Source organism: Triticum dicoccoides, chromosome 4A (genome assembly GCF_002162155.2).
Source record: "Triticum dicoccoides isolate Atlit2015 ecotype Zavitan chromosome 4A, WEW_v2.0, whole genome shotgun sequence".
NCBI lineage: Eukaryota > Viridiplantae > Streptophyta > Magnoliopsida > Poales > Poaceae > Triticum > Triticum dicoccoides.
Genome location: NC_041386.1, coordinates 93,749,514 through 93,776,702, shown reverse-complemented (window position 1 = coordinate 93,776,702; position 27,189 = coordinate 93,749,514). Strand labels below are relative to the sequence as shown.

At 44.9% G+C, this 27,189-nt stretch overlaps 2 protein-coding genes across 2 annotated transcripts; both read left to right on the top strand.

Annotated features, from left to right (window-relative positions):
- Window positions 1-283: 283 nt before the first annotated feature.
- Window positions 284-2,378, top strand: LOC119283432 (membralin-like protein At1g60995). Its single transcript, XM_037562985.1, has 6 exons — window positions 284-301; window positions 442-504; window positions 656-818; window positions 912-1,078; window positions 1,454-1,535; window positions 2,287-2,378. Exons 1-6 carry the CDS (start codon window positions 284-286, stop codon window positions 2,376-2,378), a joined length of 585 nt encoding a protein of 194 aa, XP_037418882.1.
- Window positions 2,379-22,678: 20,300 nt separating this feature from the next.
- On the top strand, window positions 22,679-26,657 carry LOC119285186 (eukaryotic translation initiation factor NCBP-like). The gene is made up of 6 exons (XM_037564419.1): window positions 22,679-22,949; window positions 23,064-23,156; window positions 23,258-23,362; window positions 23,465-23,542; window positions 26,108-26,227; window positions 26,347-26,657. The coding sequence occupies exons 1-6, from the start codon at window positions 22,779-22,781 to the stop codon at window positions 26,476-26,478; spliced, it is 699 nt and encodes a 232-aa protein (XP_037420316.1). The 5' UTR covers window positions 22,679-22,778; the 3' UTR covers window positions 26,479-26,657.
- The last annotated feature ends 532 nt before the right edge of the window (window positions 26,658-27,189 follow it).

Sequence of the window (27,189 nt, the reverse complement as noted above, 5' to 3'; positions counted from 1 at the left end):
TCTTAGATTGTGTCCCCTGTATCTAGTAGCAGGTTACTGTTGGTTTAGTGATTCACTGTCGACTCTGAATCTTGATGTGAACTGCAAGTAGTGGCAATGCTTGATGTGGTTATCTGCAAGTAGTAGTGGTAATGCTTGATGTGAACTGCCGAATCGGTGCCAATGCTTTGTTGGTTTGTTGGCTGCATGCTCATCACGGCCCGATTGGCCATGCTGCTGTATGCACTGGAGCGCGAGCGTTAATTGCTGCAGTGCCTGCGGCTTGACGCGTGTGAGGGGCGAGATGGGCTACCCTAGATTAGTAAGAAAACGACAAGAATACCAAGCCATTCTATTTGGTGCTCAGTAGCTGATATTGTTCCTTCTGAGTTTTTTTGGGTCCATAGTTGTCTAGTGTGTATGTGTAGCCTCTAATCTTTGAGTTGTCTTTTCCATGCGAAGCCGGGCTACTCAAGTGAGTTCACTGGGATTGAATTTGGCGAAGCACAACTTGTCCAAATCAAGGTATGTATTTATGGTTTTCCTCCTTGCATACTTGGATTTCCAGTATAATAATGTTCCCCGTGATTGTTGTTCCTATTTGCAATACATGTCCATGTTTCCTATTTGTATTATTGTATCGTCTGTAAAGTGCTACTCTGCTTTTGAGTTGTAGATAATCAGTGGTGGACTATGGGCCAGCAAAGGTGCGTCTTATATTATGGATCTCCAGAACCTGGGGCGTTCAGCTGAGAAAATTCTAGAGGTTAATGGTGATAAGTTCAATGTTTTGGCATCTAAGTTTTTGTCAACTTGGGTTGGTCCTGGAGCTAGAAGGAGTAAGATTATATTTCAAACTTGGAATGGAGACAAAGAATTTGAACCACGGTTAGAGAATGTAGCTGACGCAATTGTTACTGCAATCATTCCAGGGGTACCGGAATTGAAGACAACTGGAGAGGGTTATGTGCATCATCCTTTATCTGCTAAAGAATCAATTAAAGCAGCGGTTCCATACTTATCCAGAAAGTGGTACTCTCGTGCTGCCTTATTTTGGAGGAACATAAAGCAGGTTTCAGATAATGCCCTCCAACTAATGGTAAGAAGTTTGATCAGTGTCATAAACTCTTTGCATTTGTAGCTCCTTTCCAAAATTTTCTTCTACTGCTGGTCTTTGAAGGATCATGTTTGCAAGTAACAGAAGTGCTAGGTACTATTAAAAAACTGTTAGGTGATTCAGTTTGTTGTATGAGGAGCACATCTGGACATGCAAGCTAGCAATATCATTTGATTGATAAAAGGGATACTTATTAAGATAATTTTCCATGCTGAATCCCATTAAGCGAGATCTTGATTTTATGTTTTGGAGTTGCTCATTCATGACTGGTGTTGTACTGATATTTGTTTCTCGTTTATTAGTCATGCATATATTCTAACTAGGGGTTGATCTTTTCTTCCCATATATGAATGACAGGTCAGATCGAACTGGGATGACTTTCTCCACCTCATTAAGGATCTTCAATTACCAAGCATGGATCATCTTCTTTCGAACATTGGTAATGTTTTCACTTTGCTGCGAAATGGCCACATTCTCTGGTTCTTCCTCCTATAATGGTGCATGTAGAAATTTTAATAACTCTGTCTAGTGGTTGCTAAACTTCGACAGCAAGAAGCATTGTTGGCTTCTTATTTGGTTGGTGGAGATTTCTTGTTTTCCTCTATTCATGTACTGTAGATTATTATGCTGACAGAGGATGTAGCACTTACCGAGATCCAGTGATCAGTCCACGTATTTCCCTGAGTACCATCCCTGAGTGATCCAGTGATCCCAGCGATGTATAAATATGTTTTGCCTGAGTACCTAGTCCATTATGTTTTGCTTAGTATGTGAATCATGTCGATGTATAAATATAAATATTTAAAACATACTTTATAATGTATACAATCCTTCCTCTGATGCACAATGTGGACATGCTCCCCGACCATTGCTGCTGGGAGCTTGATGGCATCTTGCCGCGTGTCCTTCCCTTTTAATGTTGCTCCTTAGAGATCTACACCGCCTTGTATTATCATTTCGGACCAGTGATTGTTGTATCCTTGTTTCTGGAAGTGTCATGTCACTTCACCCATATCGTGTATCAAAACAGAGTTGGGAACATGGTATTTTTTGTTATTGTTGTGATTCGACACTTATGCATTTCATTCATCTAATTACTGTAACCTGTTCTGCCATTCCAAGCCATATATACTATTCAGAGAAATGTATACATTGTAATTGACTTTTCATTCTTGTTTGCATGGTTGAAGATTGGAGCAAGAAGACCGCTATGAAAAGGGAGACATCGCCTAACATGATCAAAAAGGAGATTTTGCATGTAGAAGTAGAGCTGATGAAGTGAAGTGTACCAGCTAATTCCTGACATCTCATTTGGGGACTGCTGTGAGACTCATGTTTACAACTTGCTCAACCACACTTTGGGCAAAATTTGATGGGTGTTTGCTGCGAAAGATTATGTTGTTATGATAAATTATGAATGTTGAGATTTGAGTTTCAAAAACATGTTGTTATGATAAATATGTAGTTGACGTGATGATATATTGATTTCAAGTCATTTTTATCAATTTTGCAGCAAGGATATAAGGAGAGTTAGTTACATTGTAAAGATTGGATTTTTAAATGTTCTACACCATGTTATGTCAACATGACAAACCCTTTCTACCAAAATAGAAATTATAAACAAAGAGGATTGTGAAAGGAAGGGTTTTGAGGATTCAAGGGGTTTTGAGGGGATTGGGTGGAAGAGGGGGATTCACCAAATCCCCTGAAATCCCCCCTCCCAAAACCTCTCAAATCCATTTCTACCAAATGAGGCCTAATGGATATCTTAAAGAAGAGTTGTATATGATGCAACCAGAAGGTTTTGTCGATCCAAAAGGTTCTAACAAAGTGTGCAAGCTCCAGCGATCCATTTATGGATTGGTGCAAGCCTCTCGGAGTTGGAATATACGCTTTGATAGTGTGATCAAAGCATATGGTTTTATATAGACTTTTGGAGAAGCCTGCATTTACAAGAAAGTGAGTGGGAGCTCCGTAGCATTTCTGATATTATATGTAGATGACATATTGTTGATCGGAAATGATACTGAATTTCTGAATAGCATAAAAGGATACTTGAATAAGAATTTTCCAATGAAAGACCTCGATGAAGCTGCTTATATATTGGGCATCAAGATCTATAGAGATAGATCAAGACGCTTAATTGGAATTCACAAAGCACATACCTTGATACAGTTTTGAAGAAGTTCAAAATGGATCAGGCAAAGAAAGGGTTCTTGCCTGTATTACAATGTGTGAAGTTGAGTCAGACTCAATGCCCGACCACTGTAGAAGATAGAGAGAAAATGAAAGGTGTTCCCTATGCTTCAGCCATAGGCTCTATCATGTATGCAATGTTGTGTACCAGACCTGATGTGTGCCTTGCTATCAGTTTAGCAGGGAGGTACCAAAGTAATCTAGGAGTGTATCACTGGACAGCGGTCAAGAATATCCTGAAATACCTGAAAAGGACTAAGGATATGTTTCTCGTATATGGAGGTGACAAAGAGCTCATCATAAACGGTTACGTCGATGCAAGCTTTGACACTGATCCGGATGACTCTAAGTCACAAACCGGATACGTGTTTTTATTAAATGGTGGAGCTGTCAGTTGGTGCAGTTCCAAGCAGAGTGTCGTGGCGGGATCTACGTGTGAAGCGGAATACATAGCTGCTTCGGAAGCAGCAAATGAAGGAGTCTGGATGAAGGAGTTCATATCTGATCTAGGTGTCATACCTAGTGCATCGGGTCCAATGAAAATCTTTTGTGACAATACTGGTGCAATTGCCTTGGCAAAGGAATCCAGATTTCACAAGAGAACCAAGCACATCAAGAGGCGCTTCAATTCCATCCGTGATCAAGTCAAGGAGGGAGACATAGAGATTTGCAAGATACATACGGATCTGAATGTTGCAGACCCGTTGACTAAGCCTCTCTCACGAGCAAAAGATGATCAGCACCAAGACTCTGTGGGTGTTAGAATCATTACAATGTAATCTAGATTATTGACTCTAGTGCAAGTGGGAGACTGAAGGAAATATGCCCTAGAGGCATTAATAAAGTTGTTGTTTATATTTCCTCATATCATGATAAATGTTTATTATTCATGCTAGAATTGTATTAACCGGAAACTTAGTACATGTGTGAATACATAGACAAACAGAGTGTCACTAGTTTGCCTCTACTTGACTAGCTCATTGAATCAATGATGGTTATGTTTCCTAACCATACACATGAGTTGTCATTTGATTAACGGGATCACATCATTAGAGAATGATGTGATTGCCTTGACCCATCCCTTAGCTTAGCACGATGATCGTTTAGTTTGTTGCTATTGCTTTCTCCATAACTTATACATGTTCATATGAGTATGAGAGCATGCAACTCCCGAATACCGGAGGAACACTTTGTGTGCTACCAAATGTCACAACGTAACTGGGTGATTATAAAGGTGTTGTACAGGTATCTCCGATGGTGTTTGTTGAGTTGGCATAGATCGAGATTAGGATTTGTCACTCCGATTGTCGGAGAGGTATCTCTGGGCCCTCTCGGTAATGTACATCACTATAAGCCTTGCAAGCAATGTAGCTAATGAGTTAGTTATAGGATGTAGCATTACGGAACGAGTAAAGAGACTTGCCGGTAATGAGATTGAACTAGGTATTGAAATACCGACGATCGAATCTCGGGCAAGTAACATACCGATGACAAAGGGAACAACGTATATCGTTATGCGGTTTGACCGATAAAGATCTTTGTAGAATATGTGGGAGCCAATATGAACATCCAGGTTCCGCTATTGGTTATTGACCGGAGATGTGTCTCGGTCATGTCTACATAGTTCTCGAACCCGTAGGGTCCGCACGCTTAACGTTCGGTGGCGATCGGTATTATGAGTTTATGTGTTTTGATGAACCAAAAGTTGTTCGGAGTCCCGGATGTGATCACGGGCATGACGAGGAGTCTCGAAATGGTCGAGACATAAAGATCGATATATTGGAAGCCTATGTTTGGACACTGGAAAGGTTCCGAGTGAGTTCGGGCATATACCGGGGTACCGGGGGGGTTACCGGAACCCCCCCGAGGAGTATATGGGCCCTAATGGGCTTTAGTGGAGAGAGAGAGAGGCAGCCAGGGCAGGCCGCGCGCCCCCTCCCCCTCTAGTCTGAATTGGACTAGGAGGGGGCGGCGCCCCCCTTTCCTTCCTCCCTCTCTCCCCCTTCCTTCTCTCCTAGTCCAACTAGGGAAGGGGGATCCTACTCCCGGAGGGAGTAGGACTCCTCCAGGGCGCGCCATAGAGGGCCGGCCCTCCCCCTCCTCCACTCCTTTATATACGAGGGAGGGGGGCACCCCATAGACACACAAGTTGATCATTGATCTCTCAGCTGTGTGCGGTGCCCCCCTCCACCATAATCCACCTCGGTCATATCGTAGTGGTGCTTAGGAGAAGCCCTGTTCCGGTAGCATCATCATCACCGTCATCACGCCGTCGTGCCGACGAAGCTCTCCCTCAACACTTTGCTGGATCTTGAGTTCGTGGGACGTCACCGAGCCGAACGTGTGTAGATCGCGGAGGTGCCGTACTTTCGGTACTAGGATCGGTCGATCGTGAAGACGTACGACTACATCAACCGCGTTGTCATAACGCTTCCGCTTATGGTCTACAAGGGTACATGGAAAACACTCTCCACTCTCGTTGCTATGCATCACCATGATCTTGCGTGTGCGTAGGATTTTTTTTGAAATTACTGCGTTCCCCAACAGTGACACCTAACCAATCTAGGAGACACCACTCTCCAAAAGGTAATAGATGGTGTGTTGATGATGAACTCCTTGCTCTTGTGCTTCAAATGATGGTCTCCCCAACACTCAACTGTCTCTCACAAATTTGGCTACGGTGGAAAGATGATTTGAGTGGAAAGCAACTTGGGGAAGGCTAGAGATCAAGACTTTTGTGGTTGGATTGGAATGCCTTGGTCTCAACACATGAGTAGGTGGTTTGAAAGTGTGTTATATCGACTAGAGGGGGTGAATAGGCGATTTTTATGAAAGTCTTCAAAACGTGGAAGTTATGAAGACTAACGATAGAAATAAACCTATTACCCTGCAGCGGAAGGTAGACTACACTAGGCAAGCCATAGTCAAGTATTCAATAGAGTGAAAGCACAATGACTAATAGCAGCAATGTAGTAAGGATCAGGTAGGAAGATGTTATGAAGCCAAACAGAACACGCAGTCACTCAGTGAAGATAAAAGATAGTGCAATCATACAATGACTTCACAAGGAGTAACAGTACGTAAAGAGAAGGGAAGGATGAAACCAGTGACTCATTGAAGACAATGATGTGTTGGACCAGTTCCAGTTGCTGTGACAACTGTATGTCTAGTTAGGGCGGCTAGGTATTTAAACCTGAGGACACACAGTCCCGGACACCCAGTCCTAAACACGCAGCTCAGGACACCCAGTCCTCACCGTATTCCCCTTGAGCTAAGGTCACACAGACCTCGCTCAATCACTCTGGTAAGTCTTCAAGGTAGACTCCCAAACCTTCATAGACTTCGTTCACCGGCAATCCACAATGTCTCTTGGATGCTCAGAACGCGACGCCTAACCGGCTGGAGGATTCACAGTCCTCAAGTGTAATAAGTCTTCAGATCACACAAACAAGAAGACTTAAGTGATGCCTAATTCTCTTTGGCTCTAGGTGGTTAGGGCTTTATCCTCGCAAGGAATTCTCTCTCAAAAGCTTGGAGGTGGGTTGATCTCAAACGACAAAAGCCGTATACTCACTCTGAGCAGCCAACCGTTTTTGGTTGTAGGGGGTGGGCTATTTATAGCCACTAGGCAACCCGACCTGATTTGTCCAAAATGACCCTGGGTCACTAAGGAACTGACACGTGTTCCAATGGTCAGATTTCAAACTCACACGGCAACTTTACTTGGGATACAAGCAAAGCTGACTTGTCCGACTCTGGACAAGATTCGCTCTCATAGTGTTCACTCGAAGACATAGGTTTTGGTTAAGCATCACTTCAGTCATTCTGACTGGTTCTCTTGGACCCCACTTAACAGTACGGTGGTTCCTATGACTCAATAAAGAAGAAGAAAAAGAACTACGAAAGATCTAAGTCTTTGAGCTCCATAGGCTTCATGCGATGTCTTCTCTTGTCATAGTCTTCAATGTGAATATCTTCATATACCACCTTTGACTTCAATGTCTTCATACATTTTTAGGGGTCATATCTGGTAGGAAAACCGAATCAATGAGGGACTTCTACCTGTGTTATCCTGCAATTCTCACAAACACATTAGTCCCTCAACTAGATTTGTCGTCAATACTCCAAAACCAACTAGGGGTGGCACTAGATGCACTTACAATCTCCCCCTTTTTGGTGATTGATGACAAACTAGTTGAAGTTTTCAATGGGGAATATAATATGTGAAATTGTAAAGGATAAGGAATTGTCTTCATAAGTTGCAAGGGCTCCCCCTGAAGATGTGCATATAAGTAATTTGCTTTTGAAATGCAAATGCACATGGCAGGTTGTGCTTGTGGAGATCCTCTTCAACTTATGATGACAATCCACTATGCATATGAAGGTATGTGAAGATAATGACATGCATAATGGAAAATGGACGTCTGCAAAATGATCTAAGTGCGGAATGTATCATCGCACATGCGGAATTTATCATCGCATCACAAAATGGCAAATAGGTAGCAGACGACCATCGAGTTTAAGTGTTACAACTCAAAGAACCAAATGTATCAAGACGAGAGTTGTAAACACGAAGCAAAATATGAAGAACCTGCCCATATGGACCCGCTTGAATACTATTAAACTCATATGCTTCTCCCCCTTTTGTCAGTAAGGACCAAAAAGGTTTGAAGACATAGAGCCTCTACTCGTTCCCATGAAGAGTAGGTGAAGCAGCAGGGTTCTTGGTGGTGTTCGGCGATGCAGAAGAGCTTGGAGCAGTGTCGAAGCGTGCTGAAGGAGGCGGCGGTGAAGTAGCATCGTCGTCATCCTCGATCACTCTGGCATTTATAGTTGCAGCAGAGGAAGAGAACTCAGAGTCTTCAAGAGATGGAGTTCGTCGCAGCACTGCCCTTCGAGGAGGTGTGGAGTCAAACTTGAAGCGCTCAGAGAAGCCATCCTCTTGAAGATCATCTTCAGAACACATCAGCGTCAGCCCTTTCCATGTGCGTCGAGAGGTTTCATGAGCAACAAAGGCATTCTTGGTGGCAAGATTGCGAATGCGATTAACATCCACCAAGAGGCTTTGCATTTGACGCTTCAGCCAGTCATGATACCTATCCGGTTTCTGATGAAGAGCCACAAGAAGCTCTCGGTCATTGAGAACACGAGTGCGCTTCTTGGGTCGTGGGACAGTTGTACTGTCAGTGGCTTCAGTGAGAGCAGGATGCGGTGCACGTGTAGTGCCAGCCAAAGGATACACACGAGTGACTGCTTCAACTCCTTCAATGTTCTGAGAAAAACTTTGATGCTCTGCATTCTGAAGACTTAGAGGTTCCTTGGCAGGCTCAGGATAGATGACTTCAATAGACATATCCACATCAGGCAGAAAAATCTGATGATTGCGAGCAGATGGCTGATATGAGATAGCGGAGTGAAGTTTGATCAGCCGCATTACCCATGGGGCGTAGAACTTCAAGCCAAACAGATCAGAGCCTGATGCAGCAAGTTGGCGAATGAAGAAGTTCTATGCATTGAAGCATTTTCCATGAAGAATATAAAAGACCAAAGTCTTCATTGCACCTTCCAGCTTGGCATGTGGAGAGTGCCCTTTGATGGGCCAGAGAGTTCGCCTTATGATGTGATAAATAGTCCTTGGCAGATACTCTAGGTCTTCAACAAGGAACTCTTTGGGATATGCAGCATCTTGGGGTAATGGCTTCATCATACTGAGCATCTGACTCATGTTAGGTTCAGGCTTCTGACAGATGCTCTCCACAGCTTCACTGTGAAGTTGACAGCCAGATTCGTAGAGATCGCCGGGAGTGGGTAGACCAGTGAGCTCAATGATGTCAAAGTCTTTGGCTTCATGATGAACGTTTCCTGTCATCCACTCTAGGACCCAAGTCTTCGGATCTCTGTTATACCCACGGATGTGAAGTGTGGCATAGAATTGGAGCAACAACTCTTCATTCCAATGCTCTTGGTCAGTGACGAACGGCAGCAACCCAAACTCTTTGAAGCAATCCAGAGCTTCTTCCAGACAGGGCAGACCAGCTATTGCTTCAATGTCAAGACGCTTGTGTGGGAAGATGCGACCTTGATTGTAAAGAATGCAGGAGTAATAGCTTCGCTGCGGATAGCTCCAGAACTAATCAGATGATATTCTTTCCCTTGAGTAGGGGTTCCTGGAGCTATTGAAGAATGTGTTGTCTGCTCTGAAGCCATTGATATTGAAGAATCCAGGTGCTGATACAGGACCTGGGAACCTGGGCAATCTTGGGATTGGCTTCTGTACCTAAGGCCTGTGCTCAACATGATAGTCGAACTGAGGACCGGCAGTAGGCGCGGGAACAGAAGCAGTGGGATCAGTGGCTTCGCTGACTTCTGGTGCTTTTGTTGGGGAGGGCTCCACATTAGCTTCAGCCATGACAGCGTTAGTGGCTTCATTGGTGTTGGTGGTGGCGGCCTCAAGATTTTCAACCTCCACTTGACGAGCTGGAGGGTCGGTCACAACCACGTTCTCCTTGAGAACCGCTTCTTGGTGGGACAGGGGAGTAGCAGCTTGTGGGACTTCTTCTTCATCGGCTGATGCGGCCGGAATGTCTTCAGTAGTTTCAGCTTCAGACGCAAAGACTGGAGGCCTTGGTCCTTTGCAAAGCCTGCACAACGCAGGCGACGCCTGTGTAGTTGGAGTTGGCTGGGCCTCAAAGTCTTCTTCCTCTTGTGGGCGATCAGCCCATGAAGTATCCTGAGCAATTGGCGTCAGAGGACGACCAATGCTGATGAGTTCGCTGTGCTCGAGCTGAGGAAGGAATGCACCATCTTCTACATGGTCATGGTGACCAATGTCTTCAGCAGCGATGGGATCAGCTGCTGGAAAGTCTTCAGCTTCATGAGCCTCTGTGAAAGCAGGCTCATGGATTGTCAGTTGGCGTTCAGCGTCAGGACGAACCATGGAAATGGGTTCAACAATCAAAGGCTCTGTGGGAGCAGCCCGTTCTTTCTTGGTTTTCCTCTTCTTCTTGGAGGGGGCAGTAGGAGACGCTTCAGGATGTTTCCTTTTCCTGGCTTCAGCCTCAGCAGTCCTTGTCTTCTTCAGCTCTAAAGTGGTTGACCGGGCTTTTGGCTTCGAGTCAGTCATTCTAGTTGGGAAGACAATGGGATCTGCTTCCTGCCTGGGTGCGAGAGGTTCGGCCACAATGGGCTTCTTCTTCTGCTTAGCAGCCATCCTGGGATCAATGCCCGGACGCCCAAGGGCCTTGTGCTTCTCAGCTTCGTTGTAGCCTTGCACACATTTGTCAGTCAGGCTCTTCATGCGCTCCCGAGAACCCTGAGCTTCTGCGCGTTTCTTGAGAAAGGCTTCTTTCAGCTCGTGCAGCATAATCTTGAAGTTTTTCACCTCTTGCATGCTGAGCTTGGCCATATGCTTCTTGAACTGAGCCTTTTCATAGTCAATCTTTTGCTTCAGTTCGACGATGCGCTAAGCGAGAGCTAGCTCTGAAGCAATGGCGCCATGGAAGGAGACACTGAGGCCAATGGGTAGCTGCAGATCTTTGAAGCTGATGTTTGGCGTGTCAACCCACTCATCAATGAAGTTGTGGATGATTGTCACGTCAAAGAGTGGCATATCATTGAAGATTTCTGCTTCTTCTTTGCTCTTGATGAGTTGCTCAAGAGCGTCATCTGCAAGATCTTCATCACTTGACAGATCAATGGCATCATTGCGCAGAATGGCAACAGCTGTTAGCTCTTGGCCGGTGTGTGGCAGATGCATCTTGACCTTCTGGGGCTTGGAGATGCGTGACAAATCTTCAGACTACACACTATCTTCAGGAGGTGCAGTTGCCAGTGGCTTCGCCCGTGAGATTTTTGGTGCAGAGGCCGGCTTTGAAGCTTTTGGCTGCTTCAGCTTCTTTGGCTTCGGCACTGCAGGCGCTTCATCTGATTCAGCGTCATCTACAGGCTCATTCACGGTTGTCCCTTGAACCAAGATATGGGTAATGAGACCTTCAAGGTTGTAGAAAGGACCGACGACATTGGGTTCTGCATCACGGGTGCCGTCAGCCCTTGGAGCAGAAGGACCAGGGTTGAAGTCTAGTCCCAATGTCTTCTTGTTCTGCTTTGCTGAGTTCTGGGCAAACTGGAACTTGCGTTTAAACAGATTGTCGTCACGACACCATAGTAGAGACGATGGGTCAGCATCTGCAGGTTGTGGTCCACGGACCATGCAGGGATAGAAGCCTTGTTCAATGGCTTCATCTCTGGTCCTGGGTTGAAGATTTTTGTAGAGGATGTCTCCCCATGGTCGCTTGATGGCATTCTTTTCAGCATATTCCTTGGCCACAAATCTGTACTTGAACCACTGTTCTGCCCAATAGCGTCGAATCCACTGGATTCACGTCTTGCGCTGATTGTAATCCTCTTCAGGATCTGTCTTGTACAGCTCTGAGAGGTCATCGGGCAGATCTCTTGATGTTTCTCCTCGACGCTTTCTGCCACCCTTCCTTGCTGATTTTTCTGAAGCCATGAACCTTAATCTGAAAGGCTTCAATACGTTCAGAGGCTTCAAAGGTTTTCGCTTGCTGGACAAACAGGAACTGACTTCGGGAGAATTTATGTGATGCTGTAAGAATTCTGCAAATGAATGCAGACTATGAGAACCAAGGGATTCTCCCACGGACATGTACCTGTGACAGCATTAAGGTGCGAGGGAAGGGGAAGAGGTCATATGCATTCTCAGAAGATTTTGAAGTTAAATCAGTTTAGAAGACATTGACCTCATCGTGCGAAGACATTCACTCATAGATAAGGAGTTGGTTCCAGATTTGTACGAATCCACGGATCAGTACAAGTGAGGAATCTAACTACTTTGTGAAGCATAAGTGAATATAGTAGGCATGTTATGAGATGCCGTATGAAAGAGATCCAACTTGTGTGAATAGAAACTGCTTGTGGTAGAAAGTGATAAAGCTATAGGATCAAAGAGGCTGTAAAAAGGAGGTTTTATTTACCACACGAAGAACTGCTAGACGGAGTGGAAGAGGAGGCCGAGCAGTTCGATCGTCCGTGCCCTAACTTGGCGACGGAGGACACCTACGATGACGGCGGAGAAGGCGATGTCTGTGGTCGGTGTGAAGATGGTGTCGGAGAGGTTGCGGCAGCGAAGCGCTTCGTCGCCGGCGTCGTCGAGGGCTAGCGGTGGCGCTAGGGTTCGTGCGAGAGTGGAAGAAGAGATAATGACTGCTGTGAGGTGTGTATTTATAGGTACAGGGGTAGCACTGCGTTATTACACAGGTGCCCCTGGCGATTCGCATCTGAGGAACACGTGGCCATCATGCAGCATATTGGGGTTTGTTCCACGTCCCACGCACGCCTGGATTGTCGGGTGGTCGTTCCCACTTCTCAGGGTTTCAGGTGGAGGAATGCGCATTGAAAACAGACTTAATGGTTGTCTCTGTATCTTCTGCTGACAAGGACGCAGAGAAGACATTCGACAGTTTCAATAGAATGCATATGATTTGGAGAGATAGAGTTTGAGATAGAAAGCATAGATAGGTTAGGGTCCGATCACATTCACTTAGTTCAAAAGATTCAACAAGAAGACATAGCTATAAGTGAATGTTGTAGAGGACAGAACACTAGTATATATATACTCAACATAGTGAAGATAATCATGAAGATATGTTGAGATTTAAGCCAAATCAAATGTGAAGACATAGCAAATGTAACGCCATGAGTGAAACACTTCAAACAGAACATTTGGTGGTGGCGTTACCCACCGTATAGGAAGTATTAGACCCAGACACGGCGCACAATTATCGTGGCGCTCCGAAGTCAAATTCCACATTAATGTATTCACACTTAGAATGTATGTCTTCATTGATTGAAGATATACTTTACTTCGTGTGTTGCACATCTAAGTCATCAATATGCATAAGTGTTAGGATGTGTGCCTGATCACAGGACATTTGAGGATTCCAGGATATTTAGCTCACACCGTAACTTGCAAAATCTCTTCTCATCCAAGGGCTTGGTGAAGATATCTGCCAATTGCTCTTCAGTGTTGACGTGTATAATATCAATATCTTCGTTCACAACATGATCTCTGAGAAAGTGATGACGAATTTCAATGTGCTTTGTCTTCGAGTGCTGAACTGGGTTGTTGGCAATCTTGATGGCGCTTTCATTGTCGCAGTAGAGTGGCACTTGCTTCAGATGAATGCCATAGTCCTTGAGTGTTTGCTTCATCCACAGAAGCTGAGCGCAGCAAGATCCAGCAGCAATATATTCAGATTCAGCAGTGGAGAGAGATACACAGTTCTGCTTCTTTGAAGACCAACATACAAGTGATCGTCCCAGAAAGTGACATGTGCCTGATGTAGACTTGCGATCCACTTTGTCACCAGCATAATCAGCATCTGAGAATCCAACCAGATCAAACTCTGAGCCCTTTGGATACCATAATCCTAAGGTTGAGGTGTGAGCCAAATATCGAAGAATTCGCTTCACAGCTAAGTGATGCGACTCCTTTGGTGCCGCTTGAAATCGAGCACACATGAAAACACTAAGCATAATATCTGGCCTAGATGCACATAGATAAAGCAAAGAACCAATCATGGAGCGGTATACCTTTTGATCGAACTCTTTACCATTGTCGTCAGGACCCAGATGATGCTTGGCTGGCATTGGCGTCGTGAAGCCTTTGCAGTCTTGCATACCGAACTTCTTCAGACAATCTTTGAGATACTTCTCTTGCGATATGAAGATGCCGTTGTGTTGCTGTTGTATTTGGAGACCGAGGAAGAACTTCAGCTCTCCCATCATGGACATCTGATATTGCTCTTGCATCATATATCCAAACTCTTCACTGTACTTCTGATTGGTGCAGCCGAAGATAATGTCATCCACATATATTTGGCACACAAACAGTTCACCATCATATGTCTTCGTGAAGAGAGTGGGGTCTAGGGAACCAGGTATGAAGCCTTTGCTCTTCAGGAAGTATTTGAGTGTGTCATACCAGGCCCGAGGGGCTTGTTTGAGGCCATACAGTGCCTTGTTAAGCTTTTATACCATGTCAGGATGTTTTGGATCTTCAAAGCCAGGCGGTTGTGCAACATACACTTCTTCTTCAATCTTGCCATTGAGAAAGGTGCTCTTCACATCCATTTGATATAGAAGTATGTTGTGATGATTGGCATAGGCCAGTAGTATGTGTATGGCTTCAAGTCTAGCCACAGGAGCAAATGTTTCATCGAAGTCAATGCCTTCCACTTGAGTATATCCTTGAGCAACGAGACGAGCTTTGTTTCTGACAACTTGACCATGCTCATCTTGCTTGTTGCGGTATATTTATTTGGTGCCTATTATGTTGTGCTTCCGAGGATCAGGACGCTTAACCAGTTCCCATACATTATTCAGCTCAAACTGTTGAAGCTCTTCTTGCATAGCTTGAAACCATTCAGGTTCCATGAAGGCTTCTTCAACTTTCTTGGGTTCTGTTATTGAGATGAATGCGAAGTGCCCACAGAAATTTGCCAGCTGAGTTGCCCTTGATCGAGTGAGCGGACCGGGTGCATTGATGCTGTCAATTATTCTCTCAATCTGCACTTCATTGGCAACACGAGGATGTACAGGGCGAAGGTTTTGCTCTTGCTGATCATTGTCATTGTTAGTGGGATTGTCTTCAGGCTGAGCATTGTCTTCAGGTTGATCAGGTGCGGAGATGATAAGTTCCTCTTCAGGTTGAGCTTCAGAGGGTATGATTTCTCCGGTTCCCATAAGCTTGATTGATTCGCTGGATGGAACTTCATCTAGCATATTTGGGAGGTGCTCTCTTTGTGAACCGTTAGTCTCATCAAACCGCACATCCACTGTTTCAACCACTTTATAATTAAAGAGATTGAAGACTCTGTGGGAGTGCGAATCCTTTCCATATCCAAGCATAAAACCCTCATGTGCTTTTGGTGCAAATTTTGAAGTGTGATGTGGATCCTTGATCCAGCACCTGGCACCAAATACTCTGAAGTAACTGACATTTGGCTTCTTGCCAGTAAGGAGCTCATAAGATGTCTTGTTCAGAAGCTTGTGAAGATAAACATGATTGATTGTATGGCATGCAGTATCAATGGCTTCAGGCCAGAATTTTCTTGGAGTCTTGTATTCATCAAGCATTGTTCGGGCCATCTCAATGAGTGTTCTCTTGCGTTCGATGACGCCATTCTGCTGTGGCGTGTATGGGGCTGAGAATTCATGTGTGATGCCCAAGGTATCAAGATATGTATCAAGGCTGGTATTCTTGAATTCAGTGCCATTGTCACTTCTGATGTGCTTTATCTTGGCGCCATAGTTGTTCATTGCTCGATTGGCGAAGCGTCTGAAGACATCCTGCACTTCAGTCTTGTAGAGGATTATGTGCACCCAAGTATATCTAGAATAATCATCAACAATAACAAAGCCATAGAGGCAAGCAGTAGTAGTAAGAGTTGAGTAATGAGTGGGACCGAAAAGATCCATGTGGAGCAGTTCGAAGGGTCGAGTGGTTGTCATGATTGTCTTCGAGGGATGTTTGGCCCTCGTCATCTTCCCTGCTTCACAGGCACCGCATAAGTGATCTTTCTTGAACTTGACACCCTCGATGCCTATGACATGCTTCTTCTTTGCAAGGGTGTGGAGGTTCCTCATGCCAGCATGCCCTAGCCTCCGATGCCAGAGCCAACATTCTGAAGCCTTTGCTAGAAGACATACGGCAAGCTGTGGTCCTGCCGAAAAATCTACCACGTACAAATCATCTTTCCGATACCCTTCAAACACTAGAGACTTGTCAGATTCCAATAGTACAAGGCAACAATATTTTCCAAATATTACGATCATGTTCAAATCGCAAAGCATTGAGACAGACATTAAGTTGAAGCCAAGGGATTCAACAAGCATGACTTTATCCATGTGTTGATCCTTTGAGATTGCAACTCTACCTAGACCCAATACCTTACTTTTACCAGTGTCAGCAAATGTGATGTGACTCTTGTCGGATGGACGTAAGGTTAAGTCCATAAGAAGGCTTCTTTTGCCAGTCATGTGGTTGGTACACCCACTATCAATAATCCATTCTGAAGACGCTGGTGTCGTACCCTACAGTGCAGTTAGGGGGATAGGCTTCACGAATTGTGAAGCAAAAACATTTGACGAACCAGTGGGTTATGAAAGCTTAGATCCAGATTAGGACTGATAGGGAGAGTAGCAAACGATTCAGGAATGAAGTACATAGTAAGACCATTCGGGCATTTGATCTTGCGCCCTACAAGATGTTTAAGGTCCCCAGCAATAGCGTCAGACGATTTTGGTTTTCTGCTGGAGACCTTTCCCTGCAAAAAAGAGTTAAGCTTTCTTAGCCACCCACATCTTGAAGGGTGGCTTAGAAGCAATAAGTCTAAGTGCAGCATCTGAGAACTTTGGCTTTGGAGCCCTAGCAAAAAGTCTTGCAGGCGGACAATAGTACTCATAAGAATAAGCAGAATAGTTCTTGGTCTTATGAACATGGCGGTTTGATGAACCGCGCTCATATTCATAGGCCTGAGTATGGTTTCCCTGCAAAATATTTGCGTTAGTGCGACTCAGGTGAGTCCTCTGTCTGTATGAAGCCTTTGGACCGTATGAAGCCTGTGGTTTGAGGTTTGTCTTCTTCACGTGTGGTGTCATGATGACATTCACAGGAAGATTCTCCAGACACTTTTTCGGAACCCAGATCTTCTTCATAGGCGGTCCATTCCTGCAGTCAGTACCAATGTACCTGGCAAATACTTCACCATTCTGATTCTTAAATAGTTTATAGTTTGCATCAAAGGATTCATCAATGACAATGGGGTTTGCACAAGTGAAGCCAGATAGATTGGATAGATCTGCTGAAGATTCCTTTGCAGCAACCCATGTGGTTTTGGGGTACTGCTCAGGTTTCCAGTAAGAGCCATCAACATTCATTTTCCTTACGAACCCAACACCCTCTTTCCTCGGGTTTCGGTTCAAGATCTGCTTTTTGAGGACATCACATAGTGTCTGATGCCCTTTAAGACTTTTGTACATCCCTGTTTCAAGCAATGTCTTCAACCTAGCATTCTCATCAGCAATAGCAGTGGAATCCTCAGCAGAGGGGTTAGTTCCCACATCAACAGTTGAAGATATTGCAACAGTAGCAGCAGTAGAACATTCAGCAACAGTAGTAGCATTATCACGCTCAATGCACTTAAGACATGGTGGTTCAAATCCTTCTTGAGCGGAACCGATCTGTTTGGCGTGAAGTGACTCATTTTCCTTTTGAAGATCTTCATGAGCCGCTCTCAATTTCTCAAGATCTTGCTTCCTTTGAAGATAATCATAGGAAAGCTTTTCATGAGTTGTTGAGAGCGTTTCATGACGACTTTTAAGTTCCTCATACTTAACGTGAAGATTTTTTATGTCTTCAATTAAGGACTCAGGTCGAGTCATTTGAGCGCCTAACAGATCATCGCTTTTGTCTAACAGTTTTTGAATATGTTCCATGGCTTTCTGTTGTTCAGTTGCAATTTTAGCAAGTGTTTTGTAGCTGGGTTTTGAACCACAATCAGAGTCATCGTCACTAGATGTTTGATAGTGAGTAGTGCGTGTGTTTACCTTGGCACCGCGTGCCATGAAGCAGTAGGTAGGAGCGGAGTAGTCCTTGTCATTTGCATCGGTGTCGGTGATGAAGTCATTGTCTTCAGTGTTGAAGATGGACTTGGCAACGTATGCTGTAGCCAGACTTGCGACGCCAGAATCGGACTCCTCCTCAGACTCCACCTCCGCCTCCTCAGAAGCGGACTCCTCCTCTGAATCCATTTCCTTGCCAACAAATGCACGTGCCTTGCCAGATGAGCTCTTCTTATGTGATGAAGACTTTGAAGAAGACTTGGAAGAAGACTTTGAGTATTTCTTCTTCTTCTTCTTGTCGTCAGAGTCATATTCCTTGCTCTTCTTCTTTTTGTTCTCATTGTCCCACTGTGGACACTCAGAGATGAAGTGGCCAGGTTTCTTGCACTTGTGACATGTTTTCTTCTTGTAGTCATGAGCAGAAGCTTCATCATTCCTTGAGCTTGATCAGGAAGACTTTCTGAAGCCTTTCTTCTTGGTGAATTTTTGGAACTTCTTCACAAGCATAGCAAGTTCCCTTCCAATGTCTTCAGGATCATCAGAACTGCTGTCAGATTCTTCTTCAGATGAGGAGACAACTTTTGCCTTCAAGACACGAGTTCGCCCATAGTTTGGACCGTAGATATCTCTTTTCTCAGAAAGCTGAAACTCATGTGTGTTGAGCCTCTCAAGTATGTCAGACGGGTCGAGTGTCTTGAAATCAGGACGTTCTTGGATCATCAGGGCTAGGGTGTCAAACGAACTGTCAGGTGATCTCAGTAGTGTCTTGACGACTTCATGCTTGGTGATCTCAGTAGCGCCAAGGGCTTGAAGCTCATTCGTGATGTCAGTGAGTCGATCAAATGTGAGCTGGACATTCTCATTGTCATTTCTCTTGAAGCGGTTGAAGAGGTTGCGAAGGACACTGATTCTCTGATCTCTCTGGGTTGAGACGCCTTCGTTGACCTTGGAGAGCCAGTCCCAGACTAGCTTAGATGTTTCCAAAGCACTCACGCGGCCATACTGTCCTTTGGTCAAATGACCACAGATGATATTCTTGGCAGTAGAGTCCAGTTGAACGAACTTCTTGACGTCAGCAGCAGTGACACCTTTTCCAGCCTTGGGAACGCCGTTCTTGACGACATACCATAGGTCGATGTCAATGGCTTCAAGATGCATGCGCATCTTATTCTTCCAGTAGGGATATTCAGTTCCATCGAAGACGGGGCACGCAATGGAGACTTTGATTATCCCTGCAGTCGACATAGCTAAAACTCCAGGTGGTTAAACCGAATCACACAGAACAAGGGAGTACCTTACTCTGATACCAATTGAAAGTGTGTTATATCGACTAGAGGGGGGGGTGAATAGGCGATTTTTATGAAAATCTTCAAAACGTGGAAATTATGAAGACTAACGATAGAAATAAACCTATCACCCTGCAGCGGAAGGTAGACTACACTAGGCAAGCCATAGTCAAGTATTCATAGAGTGAAAGCACAATGACTAATAGCAGCAATGTAGTAAGGATCAGGTAGGAAGATATTATGAAGCCAAACAGAACACGCAGTCACTCAGTGAAGATAAAAGATAGTGCAATCATACAATGACTTCACAAGGAGTAACAGTACGTAAAGAGAAGGGAAGGATGAAACCAGTGACTCGTTGAAGACAATGATGTGTTGGACCAGTTCCAGTTGTTGTGACAACTGTACGTCTGGTTAGGGCGGCTAGGTATTTAAACCTGAGGACACACAGTCCCGGACACCCAGTCCTAAACACGCAGCTCAGGACACCCAGTCCTCATCGTATTCCCCTTGAGCTAAGGTCACACAGACCTCGCCCAATCACTCTGGTAAGTCTTCAAGGTAGACTCCCAAACCTTCACAGACTTCGTTCACCGGCAATCCACAATGTCTCTTGGATGCTCAGAACGCGACGCCTAACCGGCTGGAGGATTCACAGTCCTCAAGTGTAATAAGTCTTCAGATCACACAGACAAGAAGACTTAGGTGATGCCTAATTCTCTTTGGCTCTGGGTGGTTAGGGCTTTATCCTCGCAAGGAATTCTCTCTCAAAAGCTTTGAGGTGGGTTAATCTCAAACGACAAAAGTCGTATACTCACTCTGAGCAGCCAACCGTTTTTGGTTGTAGGGGGTGGGCTATTTATAGCCACTAGGCAACCCGACCTGATTTGTCTGAAATGACCCTGAGTCACTAAGGAACCGACACGTGTTCCAACGGTCAGATTTCAAACTCACACGGCAACTTTACTTGGGCTACAAGCAAAGCTGACTTGTCCGACTCCGGACAAGATTCGCTCTCATAGTCTTCACTCGAAGACATAGGTTTTGGTTAAGCATCACTTCAGTCATTCTGACTGGTTCTCTTGGACCCCACTTAACAGTACGGTGGTTCCTATGACTCAACAAAGAAGAAGAAAGAGAACTACAAAAGATCTAAGTCTTCGAGCTCCATATGCTTCATGCGATGTCTTCTCTTGTCATAGTCTTCAATGTGAATATCTTCATATACCACCTTTGACTTCAATGTCTTCATACATTTTTAGGGGTCATATCTGGTAGGAAAACCGAATCAATGAGGGACTTCTACCTGTGTTATCCTGCAATTCTCACAAACACATTAGTCCCTCAACTAGATTTGTCGTCAATACTCCAAAACCAACTAGGGGTGGCACTAGATGCACTTACATGGTTCTCTCTCAAAAAATGAGTAGTGGAAGTGTAGGCACGTTCTTATGGCTCTCTCTTGAATAGAGAAGGGGTGGAGGGGTATATATAGCCTCCACACAAAATCTAACCATTACACACATTTGACCCAACTCGGTTAGACCGAATAGGTGAACTCGGTGAGACTGATTCAGTTCAAAATTTGAACATTAGGATTCTTGATGGGACCGAGATGATCAACTCGGTGAGACCGATGCGCTAGGGTTAGGGCAAAACCTTATCTCGGTGTGACCGATTACATGAACTCGGTGGGACCGATTTCTGCAATGAGCAAATCGAAAGTTGGTCAGGCAAACTCGGTGGGACCGATCGCTCACTTCGGTAAGACCGAAACGTTACGAAGGGAAACAGAGAGTTTGCATTGCGACTCGGTGGGATCGATGGCTCATTTTGGTGGGACCGAAACATTACGAAGGGAAACACAGAGTTTGCAATCCCATCTCAGTGAGACCGAAATCCCTATCGGTGAGACCGAAATCCCTATCGGTGAGACCGAACTGATTAGGGTTTCTGGCAGTGGCTATGTCAAAGGAACTCGGTGGTGCCAGATAGATCAAATAAGTGGGGACGGGTTTGACTTTAGGTTTTGGACATATTTGGAATTGAGAAAGTGGTTGAGGGCTTTGGAGCATATCACTAAGCATTTTGATCAAGTAGATCATTAAGCAACACCTCATCCCCTTTTAATAGTGTTGTCTTTTCCTATGTACTCAATGTGATCTTGGATCACTAAAAATAGAAATGAAGAGTCTTGAGCTTTTGCCAATATTTGTCCTTAGCATTTTGAGGGGTCTACATCTCTAGTCCATGCCATGCCAATCATTGAACTTTCTGAAATATTTAACTTGAATAGATATTAGTTCAACGAGCTATATGTTGTTATGAATTACCAAAACCACCCGGGGATTAGTTGCACTTTCACATAACCCTCAGCGTACTCAAGATGGAATCTTTCAAAGACTTGGCATACACTTCAAGACATATTCAAATATTCAACAGGATTATCTCTTGATGCAACCGACCATGTGTAATCCTAGGTACCCCCTGACCCCTATATAAGCCAAGGGGTTTAGCCCGTAGAGGCAAGACTTTTAGACTCATTCATCCGATCTCGAGGTAGATCACGTGTACTTTGTACTCCATCACAAAATATAAACAAGAGCAGGAGTAGGGTATTATCTTTACGAGAGGGCCTAAACCTGGGTAAACACCGCATCCCTATTCTTCATGTTACTATCTAGCCAAGACCACCAGCTCGGGACCCCTTACCCGAGATCTGTCGGACTTAGCTCCGACAACGGGCGCGCTTAGGATACCCTGAGCGTCCATAACTGCGCCACCCCGGATCTTCTGGCTTGCGCCAGAGCCTTGGCGGCTTTCTCATGTGCGACCTCGTCTTCCTTCCGGGCGCGCTCGGCATGGTCATGGAAGGCTTTCCATGCCTCATCTTGGCCCCGACCGCTCTCGGCCAAGGCAACTTTCTCGGCCGACAAATCAACTCCCAGCTAATCAATTGCCTGATGCGCCACCTGGATGAAGTCCCCGGCGAATAGCTCGATACCATTGCTCCCGGTTGCAAGATCATAGATTTTTTTTTTTGCATTAGGTCGTAGCCGTGGACAGGGCGGAGCGGGAAGGACATGTGGGCAATGGCTCCGCTGACCACGATAGGGAGAAGGTTGGACGCAAGCCTCGACACCGGAGGAGCTATCTCGTGTAAGATGGAAAAAGATGCATCACGCGAGAGGTGATTGACGAAGGCAGACGATGGGAGAGAGAAATGAAAGAGATAAGATTGTACCACGAGAGCACGTGTCGTCTTTGAATTGGCTCATTTCCATCGCATGACGAGGCGCCTGGTGAAAAAAAGCTCTACAAGTCGATCGGTCGTAGTAAATCGTTTACCATGGTACTATATGGTAAAAAAAAAAGAAAAAAGAAGAGGAAAATAGAAGCGCTCCCTGGCACGGTTCATCCCGATCGAAGAGCTCCGCACCAAAAAGGCCCAAACCCACTCCCACCCCCCCGTCACGCGTCTCCCGGACCCTTCCTCGTCTCTCTCTCTCTCTGAACACCCCCACCCAGCCGACCAAATCGCCGCACGAGGGCGCGCCATGGAGCCGGCGGTGGAGAGGAAGGTGCCCGAGCAGGAGGAGCAGCTGCAGCCGTCGCACGCCCGGGCCGAGGACGCGCCGCCCGCCGCCGTCGAGGAGGAGGACGAGGCGGAGGCGGAGGAGAGCGAGCGCCGCAGCCGCGAGCTCAAGGCCGGCCTCCATCCCCTTAGGGTAAGACCCGCCCCCCGCCGCTAGATCTAAACCTTTTCCCCGTTTCCCGTTCCAGAAATGCCAAACCTTTGAATCTCAGAGAAAGCCGGATGTAATAGCCCTTGTTGTCCGCAGCGCAAGCTCGTGCTCTGGTACACCCGCCGGACGCCCGGGACGAGGTCGCAGTCGTACGAGGACAACATCAAAAAGATCGTCGATTTCAGCACTGTACGTGTCTCCGGCACAGCAGATTGTTTCCAGGGTTTTTTCTTACTTCTGTCAGTGGAGCTTACTGATTGATGTTGCTGTTTGGAATTGGATGGCTTTAGGTCGAGTCGTTCTGGGTTTGCTACTGCCACCTCGCACGCCCGTCCTCCCTCCCGAGCCCCACGGACCTGCATCTTTTCAAAGAGGGTGTCCGTCCACTCTGGGAGGTATTGCTCGGAACAAGCTGTTGTTTTTTCAGTCATGGCTGTGTTTAGTATTGGTGTCATGTCTACCCATGCTTCTAGTGGTTAATGCATTTGACTGGGCAGGATCCTGCAAATCGGAATGGTGGCAAGTGGATTATACGGTTCAAGAAGGCTGTTTCTGGGCGTTTCTGGGAGGATTTGGTAAGTAATCTATTTGTGCTTTCGTTGGGCTGTAAGATTTGGTCATCATACAAACTTCGGTTGTTGTTCTATAAACCCTCAACTAGGACTTCCCTTGCCTGTGCCACCATGAAGTACCACACACTAGCCTACTTGATTTGTGGAAAATTCTACTAGTTTTTATCATGGGATTCTCAAGTAATGTTTTTATTTTGTTCATGACTGGTCTTTGATTGCATTATAACCATGTGGATGCCGTGAGGAGTTAGTGATGGATCAAATATTTCACTACTCAAGCGAAACAGGAACATTAGGTCTAGATTTGAAACAGGATAGTCCTTGTTCCGTTTATAGAGTGGAATTGTTTTTTCCTTCAGAGCGGCATTCCTCATGAGTCATGACCATAGTCTCTACTATCTTATAAATTGGAGTTAGTGGTGGTGGTGAGTTCACTCCCCCACTCCACCCCAATCTCCCTCAGTCATCTAGAACCCACAAGACCCCTCCAATTTGAAGAAAAAAAAACATAGCTTGCAATGGTGCTCACCAAAGAACTAGCTATGGACAGGGGTGCGTGGAAGCTTGCTATCCATGTGCCCGGACCATGAGTTGGTCGTGAGATCTTATGGGTTTCATCTCTAGCCTACCCCAACTTGTTTGGGACTAAAGGCTTTGTTGTTGTTGTTGTTGTTGTTGTTGTTGTTGCAATGGTGCTCTCATTGCTACCGCAGTTACGCAAGTGCAGTGTTGGCTGCTTGATTGAGTTTGAGTTTCTTCTCTGCAGTGTTGCACGTGCATTGGTTGTTATATACTACTAATCCAATACAACTGAATCATTTTTGCGGTTCCGTAGCAATGCACCGATGTTATGCCATGCCAATAAACGATGGAGACTAGGGCCATGACATGAAAACATGGGATTACCCATAATGGGCCTAGATCTCCCTGTATAAGGCTATCCCTTAAACCAAACAGCTTTGTAGCGCGTTGTGGTCTGGCTCCCTGTTACCCGTACCAACATAAGCCTGAGATCTGAGGTAGTATTATTGCTATTTCATGTTTACTGTGTGCACTTCTGATTTGAAGCAAATGGTTCAGCATAGAAGAAGTTGACGCTGATCCATAGATGAATTAGCAGCCTTCCAAGATGCACTTTTCTGCGGTGACAGTCGACTGCTTTCTTAAGCATGCATGCCATATGCCTATGTTTTTAAGGCGTCTCTAAGGCGACGCCTAGGCGTCGAGGCGCCCCCCCAGCGCTTTGCAAATATGTCCGCTTTAGGCGCCTAGGCGTCCGCTTTAGGCGCCTAGGCGTCGCCTAGGCGTCGAGGCGCCCCCCCAGCGCCTTAAAGCAACACGTCGCCTTAAAAACATGTCTGCTGAGCAATACTTCTTGATCACCATTTCCTTTTCTTTAATTTTGTATCTTCTTTGTTGAAGTCCCTTATCTCTAACACTTGATTTAGTGTATAAATATTTTAGTTTGGCAGTCTAGTTTCCCTATCAATATTTATGAAATTAAAGATTGCAAATAATAGCATGCGTGCCTCCTATTAGTCGATTTATGCATCACTAGTACAATTGGGCGCAGTGGGTTTTAAAATATGGAACAAGATTAGTACCTATGCTATTGTTCCCACAAACAAAACCTTTGGCTTTGTTACCTTGTGAATGTTTGCCTCGGGAAGTGGAGATTCTGTGTTTGTGCTGCATTAAAAACGAAGGGCTATGGGAAACATTTGGATGCATAGATGCCCTCTATGAGTTGTTGTCACATCCCATCCCACACTCTTCATGTTAATATGCAGTGCCTGTTTAACATCATTTTGTTTCTTCTTATTTATTTGTCTGAGTAAACTTGCGGATATTGCATGAGTACGAGAGAGGAAGATATGTGTTGCATTTACATTTACTCATAAATTGGCTTTACTAATGAAATGGAAATGGCACCCTTGTGTTTTCCTACTGCAACTGTTTGACTTTACTCTCATTCTGGTCTCCCACCATGAGCCCTCACATCTAGCTGATTTTACATGCTATGTTGTACTTGCAACAAGTAGGTTTTTTTATCATTATTTTCTGCTACTATCTTCTTTTCTCTATCATGCCCGCTTTTCGTTGATGCCACATTCACAGCAAGCTCTCTGATTTTCTTTGCTCATTCATGTTTCATTTCCTGCCTTTGTTCTGCTTTTCTCTGCTCTCCTTTCCATTGCTGTGCGGCCAAGGACATGTTTATGCCATGTGTGTTCTTCTTTAGGCAGCCCATTTAGGTTTCCATTTTCTCCTTTCAGCATGGCATGCTTTGCTTTGCATACTTTTTGACGTGGCTGTTCATTCTATGTGATCACAGTCATTCAGTTATTCAGTCATGGGAGCGATTTCAAACCAAGGCTTGTCTTCCCCTTTTCAATCCATGGGATCACAGTCATTCAGTTACACAATGCCTCAATAATGATACCTGATTGTCCTGAATGTGTTCTGTTGATTAACAATTTGTACAAGGATTACTTGGATTAAATAGGTCCTGCAGCTGTCCATGGCTTAGATTTTAATTCTTTTCGCCCATCCTGTTTATTTGTCCAGGTGCTGGTTCTAGTGGGTGATCAACTTGATTATAGTGATGATGTTTGTGGCATTGTGCTAAGTTGTCGTTTCAATGAAGACATCCTGAGCGTCTGGAATCGGAATGCATCAGACCAACAGGTTTGTGACATCACCTGATGCTTCTTGACTGTGTTGTTTGGAATTGACGGTGTTATCACCAGTGAGAAGTTTTTTCTCTCTCTCTGTTATTTGTTCACTCATACTCTTGTGCCTTGCAGGCTGTGATGACATTAAGAGACTCGATTAAGAGGCACTTGAAGCTGCCACACACCTATCTGATGGAGTACAAGCCACATGACGCCTCGCTGCGAGACAACTCGTCCTACAGGAACACATGGCTGAGAGGTTAAGCTTTATGTCGTCAAAACTAGTCATGGCCCTTGTTCCGAACTAAATCCTTGTGGATTTCCAGTTCTGACGTTTCAACCCAGCCATGATGTATGGTTGCTCTTTGTCATGCTACTATGTACTCTCCAAAATTTCAAATGCTGAAGTATCGACTTTCATGATATTCTTCCGTATGCCTGTATTGGTCGACTCGTTTTGGCAACTATTTAGGTGAAACCTCGGACTTGCTCTTTGGATTCTGCTGATAAATATGGCAAACATTACAAGTACATCAGGATGATAATTGAATCTAGGGAACGTCTGAACACACGGTTGGGTCTTTCAGACGGCACCGGTTACTCTTACCAGCAAAACAAAAATTTAAGCACATATTTTTAATCAGCAGCATAGCAAAAACAGTTCTTATAAGCAAAGATCTGTGATATAAGAGGGTTGGCCAAGAATTACATTTTGTTAGGGTAAGACCAAACTTTAGGCTGTGTTTGACAGCCAAGTATTTTTGCAGTATTTCTAGAATATTGTGTTGTTTAGAAGCTTTTCCCTTTTGAGAAACCATAGTTTTGTTAACTACTGTATGGTGTATTTGGCACATAGCTTTAAACCACAATATTTTTTAAAGGCGTCTTGATGTCTTTTTCTAAACCAAAATTATAAAACCGTGGTTTTTTAAAAAATAGAGCATTCATCACCCAAACATTGGAATACTGAGGTTT